Here is a 9871-nt window from a genome sequence, read left to right on the forward strand (position 1 = left end):
TGTGTTTGGAAGCACTGCTGCTCTGATCCATACCTTGTCCATATCAGCTTCATGCTAATGAAGTAATCAAAATGGTTGTAAGGAGAGTAAAGCATTTTAAATGAAAACAAGCATATATGTGGGAGTAATTTGGGACAGTAGATAAATTAAGTTTAAAGACTACATTCTCCTTCACATGATCAATCTAAATTGTAAGCAACTGGCTTAATTATAAAAGGAGACAAAACTAGGATCTTGATCACTGGACTGTCTGCAGCCTGGCATAATAGCTCAGCATTTATTCATTAGGCATTAATTAATTTTTTTTTAATGCTGAAATGCTGGAGCAGTCAGAAGTTATATTAACTTTTTTGAATTCAGTTTTAGCAAACACATATATACAGGTCAAAACACAAAGCCAGGTAACATCTTTCTGTTGAGGGCAGTATAATAGAGGAAATTTTACTGCCATATGGAAGTCTGGACACTTGTTCAAACAGGCTGCATGGTGCACCTTTTTTCAGTAGATGAGACACATAGGGGAGGATTTTTCTGCCTTTGGATACTGTATAGATATATTTGGTACTAGTACTGTTTCAGGCCTGGGTGGTAGCTCTTGGGTATCTATAGAGTTCTTTTTCTGCCAGGAATTCATTTATTTCTGGACCCCTTGAGGGACAGGAGTAGGAAGGAGCCTCAGCAGAGAACCACAGAAGCAGGTTATTTTGGCAGCCTGCCTCACTTTATAGCTCGGAGAACTTGTCCTAGGAAAAAGATGATGTTCTGAAGCAATCTGAAATAGCAGCTTCTATGCAGCTCTGTTACTAGAAAATATGATGTTGGAGGCCTGGAGGGGTGTCTTTATAAACTTCCTGGTTCAGTCTGGTGGTACTTCAGAGAGATGCATCCTCAGCTCCTCTGTGGTCCAGGGTTAGGGTCACCTTATATGCAAAGGTCACAGGTACAGGAGATGAAAATGTATTCATAACATTAATATTATGTTAAGAATAATAAATAATACTCTTTATTTTTTCTCTTTTCAATAGGAGTCAGAACCCTAGAAAGCCCACATGAAGTATCAACAAGCACATTCCTGAATGAATGACTCCGTTCTTCAGCACATAACAGCTTCCCTAATGGATCACTGTGATAGAGCAAACATGTATCATTAGTAGTAGTCTGCTTGCCATGAGATGGTGCTCTCCAATAATGTGGAGCTAAAAACACTCATATGAAATAGGATTAAGGCTGGGCTACTCATCTTCCTTTGTAAAAATGCTCACTGTTGATGTTTCACTTCTGTCTTTGGATTGCTTTTGCAACTGGCCCTGATATTCTAACAGACACGTATGTTTGAGAATGAGTGGAAGTGTAGGGCTTCTATCACTCATGGGTATACTTATATAGTCATATTCCTTACCTTTTTTAATTTTTCCCACTACTGTAGTTCAAATTAGCTCATCATGATAGTTAAAGTGCTGGTGGTTGTTATGATGTTTGGGCTGGCTATGACCCAGAAGATAGAAAGTATCAATCTTGAGATCTCAGTCTAAGCCAAAAACTGCTGTATTTTTGCTCTACATTTATTTACTGTGGTGCTTATTCTAGATCATGGTTATTTTAAGAGACATGGGCTGCTAATCTTGTTAATGAAGACTTGATTTGTCTAATGATGCACATTGCAACTGACTGTTTAAAACAAGTTGCTATCATGAAGGAGGTGCCAAAGTGAAATATTTTGACATGTTTCCAAATGCAGGTGAAATGTTCAGTAAAATACTTGGTGGTACTGGGGAGTTCTGAAGAACTAAAGGGGTCTCATAGCTAATGATAATATGAAGTTCTCTCTTAACTGAGAAAGTCTTAACACCCAGTGTTGGAGCTCTAGAGTTGGACTGTCTTAAAATGAAATTTTGCCAAAACCTTCAGTTTACCTTCGATAGCACACAGCTCTACCACAAGCCACATGAGAGTCAGGGGGATGCTTTGAGAGCCAGGTTTTAGTCCCATGATGGTTAAACACTCCACTGTGGTTCAAGAGCATGCCTAACCTGCCTATCTGTTGTCCCGGTTGTATCCCCAGATGTGGTCATGTGGAGGTGCCTCCAAGACAGTGAGAAAGGTGAGTGTGTGCTTTGCTGAGTGAGGCCACAGGGGTTGCTCAGCTGAGCAACAGGAGCCCAGTAAAGGAGGTAGAGATTATTCCAGTGGGACTGCTTTGATCCACATAGCAGAACTTAGGCCCATGAATTGCCAATAACCATTACAAGATGCATTCTAGACAGAAGTAAAATTGCATCACGCATTTCGAATCAAGTCTGGCTACATAAATAACACCTACCCTGTAATGTAGCTTTTACTCAAGGGATTTCATACTGGCAAGGTAGTGCCATCACAGTCAATGTCCTTATGTATTTGGGTGAATGAAAGACAACCCTGTGTGGAAAAGCTTCTTTGCAATCACAGCATCACTCAGACCATGTGGTTTGAAGGAAGCCAGACTTGTAAAAAATGTCAGAAAGCAACACTACCACAACAGAAGCAACACTGTGAAAAAAAATCACCTGTTCTGTTGACATCAGTAACCATGGCATACTAGACATGTCAGCTGGAAGGGACAACTGAAGGTCATCTGGTCCAGCACTGTCAAAATCAGGCTTAAGAACCACACTAGCTTGGATCAGATATGGGTTGGTCTAGCAGAGCATTAAGAATATCCAGAGATGAAGATCTCATAACTCTCTAGGTAATCTGTGACATTGCTGCAGTGCTTTCCTAGTGAAAACTTTATTTTTTGAAGTCCAGCTTTGACTCCTAGGCTTTAATTTGAGGCTGCTGCCTTTGCTTTGTGTTTTTCTGGCACTCTCAAGAACAGATTGGCACCATTCTTTCTTTAATGGCCTCAAGATAGTTGAAAGCTACCACTGGATCACCTCTTAGCCTTCTTCTTACCTGACTGAACAAACCTGGCTCCTCAGTTCATCTAAAGGGCTGGATGGAGCAAGAGCACACACAGATTTGAAGTCCATGGTTGTATTTACTGGTCCAAATCTTTGCCAGAGCACCTTCTCTAAAGGAATCCTGAATGGGCATTGATATATGTACGTGCATTTTTAAGAATTATGTTGTCTGTGCTAAGGTACTGTGACATTCTTGTAACCAATCCCATATTTTCATGAGACTTGAACTATAGGAAGGGAATATGACATGAGGTGTAATTATACATTGTTAACTTCACCAAGTTCAATATAACTATTCTTAAAAAAAAAAGTATTTAACTTTGTAAATGAATACAGATATAAATTTATGTAATTTTGCAGTTGATTACAGAGAAGCCATCCTGGATTTATCATGTACTTGATACATTGTAAACTTTGAGAACTGCCTGAAGTCCCAGGTTTGAAAAACTTACTGAAGTGTGTAAGCATATGCACATGAGTAATCCTGGGTGAAATCCCAGGCTTACTGATGTGAAAGGAAAAACCACACTGATTTCTCCAGGGGTGAAATCAGTTTCACAAACCTCCTTTGGAATTTTGATAATTGTAGAATAGAAGGCTCTCATTTAGTGGAGAGTTAGTCTTGTTTCAGCTGTTAAGTAAACCTGGCTTATTTTGGAGCACACGTGTGGGTGTAATCAGTTGTATGAAGGGCAACACTAGCTCCAAAGATATCCTGCTTGCTTGTATGGATTGGCAGTGTAAGTCCCTTAGAATATGTGCTTTTGAATTATAAATGGCTAGTTTAAAAAAAAAAAAAAAAAAAAGAAGTATATATATTTGGATGTGAATTTTATCTGTTGTACAACAGCCTTATTTTTGTAACTAAAGCAAGTAGACTTCTAGTTTGTTATGTGAGATGGTCTGGAATTTTTTAAATCAGTTTTGTAGTAAAGAAATGTAACTATCAGGTAACTGAAAAGGTCTGGGGAAACTAGAGACATTTATTGAAAGAAATAGGAAATCCTTAATTCTGTTTAAAATTTTGACATACAAAGTTATGCTTAAGAACCAAATGATCCCAATGTCTAGCTAACTACCCCACTTTTTAAAATGGAGAGCAGTGTGAGTGAAACTGTTAATCTTTGTACCTAGCTAAAGTTGCTGTGTGGGCTGACATGCACATGCACATTCACTGTATCAGTGGCTTTGATAGAGGTATTTTTGTTTGTGCCACACACTACTGGATAGTGCCTTGCCAGAAAAAGGACTGTTTCTGTAGGGTCTTCTTAGATGTGCTTAAACTTTGAACTGAGAAAGGGGTAGTTTCTATATTGCTATTTTTTTAATAACACAGTAAATTTATTTTGAGGCCTGAGTCAAAAGGCACGTGCTTTGTAAGACTGAAACAGTTTTTGATGAGTCTTCTGAACTCTTGGTTTTTCCTAGGTGACTTTCTTTTTTTTTCCTTTTTGTTGACTATTTAGAACCAAACCTTCCAAGGGACGTGAACCTGGACTAAAGCCCATAAGTTTACACTTACTTTAAGATAAGATAAGTATCTGATTCTAATGTTGAGCAGCCCAACTCAACTGAAGTGAAGAGTAGCTGCCAAGCTTTCAGTGGATTTCTTGGTTGTCCCTCCCTGTCCTTTTCCATCATCAGGCCATTTATTTGAGGTGTCCTATTCAAGCAATACCATGGTTCAGAAGCAGGACCCTGAAATGGCCTTGTGGCCCTTCACAGGAGTGCAAGAGTGGAGTGATCACCAAGAAAATGCCAAGTCTCATTAATCTTCGGTGACTTATTCACTGATTTCACTAGGTCTTGGCATGAATGGGAGGAGGATGGAACCCCATATGTTCACCCTGCACAGAGAGCAGGAGTGGAAGACCCAGTGCAGAATGGCCCACGGCTTGTTCTGGCACCCTGAGCAGTGGCTCTCACAGGGGCCCTTGGCTGGCAGTGCCATGTGTGACACCACCCAGCACTGCTTTCCAGGACTCCAGCTGCATCATGGCCTATGCTTCACCCTCCTGCTCCCTAAGGAATTTGGGAGGGAGAACAGAGAACATCATCTTGAGAGCAGTCCTTCAGCCAGGGCAGATCCAGCTTACTCCCTTCTTCCTAATCTTTCTCTCCTCCTCATGTGTGTCATCCTGTCCTGTGTAGACCTGCCTGTGTGCACAGCTTCCACTCCCGGCCACCTGTAACACCCCTGGGAGGTCACAAATGCAGAGCTGCTGTTCCCCCTCACAGCATCAATGTTCTGTAACTCGGTAGGGGAGGGAGCATGTTGCATCCTAGGTCATGTACACATTATGTATTAAACTGTGTTCATCTAATAAAAAATTGTAATTCAGAAAAGACTTTTGCACTGTGTTGTATGTGCTAAAAGAAACAATGAAAAAATGTGAGTCTTTATTCTTGCTGCACTTCACTCTGGTGACAGCCTGGTGCTTTGGTTTGGGCAGCCTCTGCAGGTGGAAGCACTGCAGAACTTTTCACCTGGGATGGGTGAGCCTGATTCTGTAAGATGTTAATTGGCTTTGAACCCCGGGGGCTGCATGGGAATTGCAATGTGTCCAGAATACCTGCTGCTTTGGAGTCTCCCCAGGTAAAGAGCAGTAAAGAAAAAAAAGAAAAAAGGGATGATTTATTGTCTTCCAGCTTTTATATTTGGGTTAGCTGATAAATACCACAGAAATAAAGGGCAGATCCTTTGGGGTGGCTTGGACTTGGGAGCCAGGAAGTTTTCACACAATGAAGTTTTGTTCCTAGGGCTAAAACCTTCACTGCTTTTTATTGTCTGAAAGGAATGTGAGTTCCTGGTTTGCCTATCCACTTTGCCAATCCATAGAAGGTAATTAAATACATTTTACCAGTTAAGTGGCTAACCAAAGGTACAGGTTTTATCATTACAGTCTTTCCTTGATTGTCAGTCTAGTAAATATTTTTTAATACCTTATTGTTCCTGTCTAAAACTTGCCCACTGTCTATTGTGAGTGCTGCTGCGAAAACTCCATTTGTGACTTCTGCTGCACCCTGGAGCGAGGTTCTGTGCCACCTGCTTTAGGCAGGATGCATAAAAGAGGTACAGATGGAACAGGCAAACCTGAAATGCCTGCAGTGCGGTCCTCAGCTGATGTAGGATCAGTAGCACTGCTCTGAAGTGAGTGGAGCTGTAGTAGCTCAGCTCTTATGTCATGGTGGGTAGAAGCAGATATTGCTGCACGGGGGGGCAGGAGCTTCTAGATTTGCAGAGGAAGTGGTGTTCTGGGTCACTTTGCTCATGTAGCATCACAGCCTGCACTCTGTGAAAACCAGTGGCACTGCCATTCCTCCCACCTGGCTGCCACAGACCGCACTGAGAGCAGAAAGCAGGCAAAGGTCACACGGTGCAGGATGCTTTGCCACTGGCTGTCATCCTTCCGTGCATCCCAGCTCTGCGTCTGCTCCCTGTGCCAGGGGAGCATCAGTGGAAAAAAGTGCTTGAAAGTCCTGGCTGTGTTTGTACACATGCAAGCGTGTGTGTGTGCCAGTCTGTCTGCATCTCATTCCTACCCCAGAGCAGTCAGTCTGGGCTGTGACAAGGTCCTCCTGAACTTTCATTTGCTTGATTTGCTTTTTAGGTGCCAGAAGGACTTGCCTTGTTCATTCCATAGACTTCAACCAAGCTGTAACTGAAGGTGCCTTGATGGTCTCATACGAAGTAGCCTCCTCAGGCTGCATGGTGCAGCACAAGCAAACATTTTGGGTGCAAGTCCTCTATATGATTTCCTCACAGGTTCCCACTGCGTATGATTCAATCCCCTGGTGAATTTGGGAAACAGAAAATTATAGGTTTAAGGAATTAGTACTGTAAAGAAAAGGTCATCTGGAGCCTTGAAAAATTGTGTTCAGAAGACAAGAAAGAAATTGTTACATTCTGATTTGGAAACAGGGAGTTGAGAAGCAGAGACCTTGAGAAATGTGTGCCAATCTCTAGCTGCTTGGTTGCCCCATCCAGTTTAGCTGTGCACAGTACACACATCTAGTTCAGGAGAGGAACCTCACTCTCCAGGGAAAGCACACACTTCCAGGTCCGGGTTCTATCCCCTTCAACCATCCCGCACAGCAACCAGTGTTTATCATTCTTTTGTAACTCTTTGGGGATCAAGACCAATTCCACTGAAATCAATGAATATCAAGATGGGTAAAATAAGAGCTGAGACAACGTCTCTCTGTGTTACAGCATCTTCCACAAATAAACCTGGCAGATGGAGTTACTTTGCTGGGAACCCAAAGGAAAAAAAAGTTAGTAGCTTCTTTTTTTGCCTGGTTTCTTTGGGTGACTTTAAGTATCAGCAAGATTTTGCAATCACATCACTGTGAAGTGCCAGAGCTGAGGGTGTAAGAGGACTTCCAGCCCCAGATGCCAAGCAAAAGCCATGACTACTTTTTTGACTCCCAAAGGGACCAGACCACCACTGCCTGCACCTAGGCACGAGGGATTTGTTTCACCAGTGGAGGAGTGAGGAGCAGATCAGTGCTGGCATGGAGACAAACCTGCAGAAGGTGATCAGGAGCCCAGGGGCAAGGCCAGACAAATAACATGGAGCTGTAGCAGGTGAGGTTTGCTGAAGATAATGGCTCAGGTTTGTCCCATTCTGCTCCTCCACCTGCTACTACCCCATTACTCCTCTCCATTAAATCCTTCCAGTTCACACCTTCCCAATAGGAAAAGGCTAATTATCGGATTTGATGGTTTCTGCATGCTTTTCCAAGATAGCCTCAGCCAATTTTCTTTCTTTCCTGCAAATTTGTGTGTCAACTTCTCTTTCACAGGGCAAAGCTGCAAGGAAAGCACACACAGTGCTGGATATGGCATGGGTGCTGCCACCATCGGGCTCCAGTCTGCAGCACATAAGCACCAGTCCATCCCTCACTTGCAAAATCCGTCCCATGAAACCTGATATTAAGGCTAACAGCTCTTCCCTTCTTTTTTCTTTAGATTCTCTGAATTTCAGTTTTATATGCTTCATGGAGGGAGGTGGGAAGAATGTGGCTGTGAAGAGGTCAGCCTTTCAGGTGTGAGAACTAAGAAAGCTGAATCAGTCTTGAGGATGATACAAACAGCGTACTAATGTGTTCAGATACATAACTTTTATCATTTAATGGTAGATTTTCTAATTAAAGCTGTATCTGGACAGAGCTCTAGTTTTTCTGCTTCAGCTTCCTTTGCCCACCCACCCATATTGTCCTCTTTCAGCTATTGCCTAATGGCTGTCTGCTGGGAATGGCCCTCGAAGAGTCCTTTGGTGATATCACCTGCCTGCAGCAGTGACACAGCCATGTGCCGTCTCCAAAGGACAGCAAAGCTGCTTGCTGAGCTGGCTGAAGTCCCACAAGCACTGCCTCTGACTGGTGCTGCAGAGTCTGGGCATCCTGCTGCTGCCCTACCACACTGTACCCCGTAATGTCTGTTTAATGGCTTTCACTGCTGACCCCTGAGGTAATCGTCTTCCTACTATGAGACTTCTATAATCATTGGCACTCTTTGTATAATTTTCCTTCAGCACATTTTAACCTCTGGGTTTTCACAGCTCTAAATCCTCTGTTTTTCTTCCTGGTTTTGGTGGATATGCTTTTTTTTTTTTTTTTTTTTTCTTTTAGATGTATTCTGTGAGTGGCATAAATTTGAGTTTAAGCCATGAAAGGGCTTTTAGGTTGAAAGAGCTATACAGCATTGCTGTGAAATATGCTCTTGAATCATTAAGGTAAATTGCTGTAGCATCAGTGCTGCTCCAGCTGGACTATAATACTTAAGCCCTAAGTGGCCATTTCATGTCCTTTGGAACATTCTTGCTCTGAGCAAAGTGTGGTTATCCATCACACCCACTGAAACCTACTGAAACCTACACAGGGGATGGCATTTTAGTGCAACAATTTTCATGGTCTGCATTAAATAATCAGCCTAGAGGAGATTCTTGGGTTACAGAGACAAGACCTATGCTGTTTCCTATGTTGCCACAGAGTCTATTTCATAAAACTACCCAACTCCAGCTAAAAGCACAACATTGGGTCTGGGTTGATATTTTTTCCTGTGTTTTTTTTGGCTCTGCTGTGCTAGTTGGAAGGTTGTCTCAAAATCCTGCTTCTCTTGCAGCAAAAAATAAACTTTCTTCCAAATTCCAGCTGAACTTTATTCGTGGCCAGCTTGTCTTCATTGTCCTGGTTGTTCTTTCATTTGAATAAGTCTCCCTTGCAGGAATTACCTATCATATGAGCTGGTTTCTTCTGCCTTAGCTGTGCTTTTGTCAGGTAGAAGAAGTGGCTGAGTTGGTGCAGAGTCCAGTTCTCCTGATGGCACCACTGACATCCAGGGCCAGTTGAGATTGCCAGGATGAGGAGATTCCCACTAGTCAATAGCATGGAGAAGCTCCATGAAGCAAGTCCAGAATGAGCACTTTAATTACTGCAGCTAGCAGAATTCATAATTAGAGATGATCCTGATACTAGCTCTCAGTGTCTTGGCAGAAGCATTGCTGTTTAACAGTTTCTTGTTTTAGCCCTGATTGAGCTATTGCTCCAATTTAGCATATTTCCTGGCATATTGTGTTGGCAGATGAAAGAACTGTGCCTGCTAAATACATGAATTAAACATTCTCTTGACAGACTTTAACCTTCAGTTAATTCAAAGGTGTCAGAAAAATCGATAGCCAGGGATGCGCTCCTTGAACTTACAACAGCCGCAGGAGTGAAATACAGATCTGGAAAGACCATGGCTAGCCAGCTAGCTTTTAAAAAACTTTAAAAATTTTATTTCAGTTTAATAGACATATATATTAAAAAATGTTTGTAAAGGCAAATCCCTATTCCCCACTAGTTTGAACAAGGAACATGACTACCCTTGGCAGACAGCAGCTACTCCAACATAAAACCCTGTATGTGAGGGGCCTGGGATCTGTTGT

General features: G+C 42.3%; 1 protein-coding gene across 1 annotated transcript in view; it reads left to right on the forward strand.

The window, feature by feature from the left end:
* The window catches only part of SH3BGRL2 (SH3 domain binding glutamate rich protein like 2), a 39454-nt gene extending 34169 nt beyond the window's left edge, over positions 1 to 5285 (forward strand). The window contains exon 4 of the mRNA XM_048297615.1: positions 1026 to 5285. Within this exon, the coding sequence (XP_048153572.1) occupies positions 1026 to 1040 (15 nt within the window). The 3' untranslated portion in view covers positions 1041 to 5285. The remainder of the gene's footprint in view (positions 1 to 1025) is intronic.
* Positions 5286 to 9871: the final 4586 nt, after the last annotated feature.

The sequence above is a fragment of the Corvus hawaiiensis genome, chromosome 3 (assembly GCF_020740725.1).
Source record: "Corvus hawaiiensis isolate bCorHaw1 chromosome 3, bCorHaw1.pri.cur, whole genome shotgun sequence".
In the NCBI taxonomy this organism is placed as follows: Eukaryota; Metazoa; Chordata; class Aves; order Passeriformes; family Corvidae; genus Corvus; species Corvus hawaiiensis.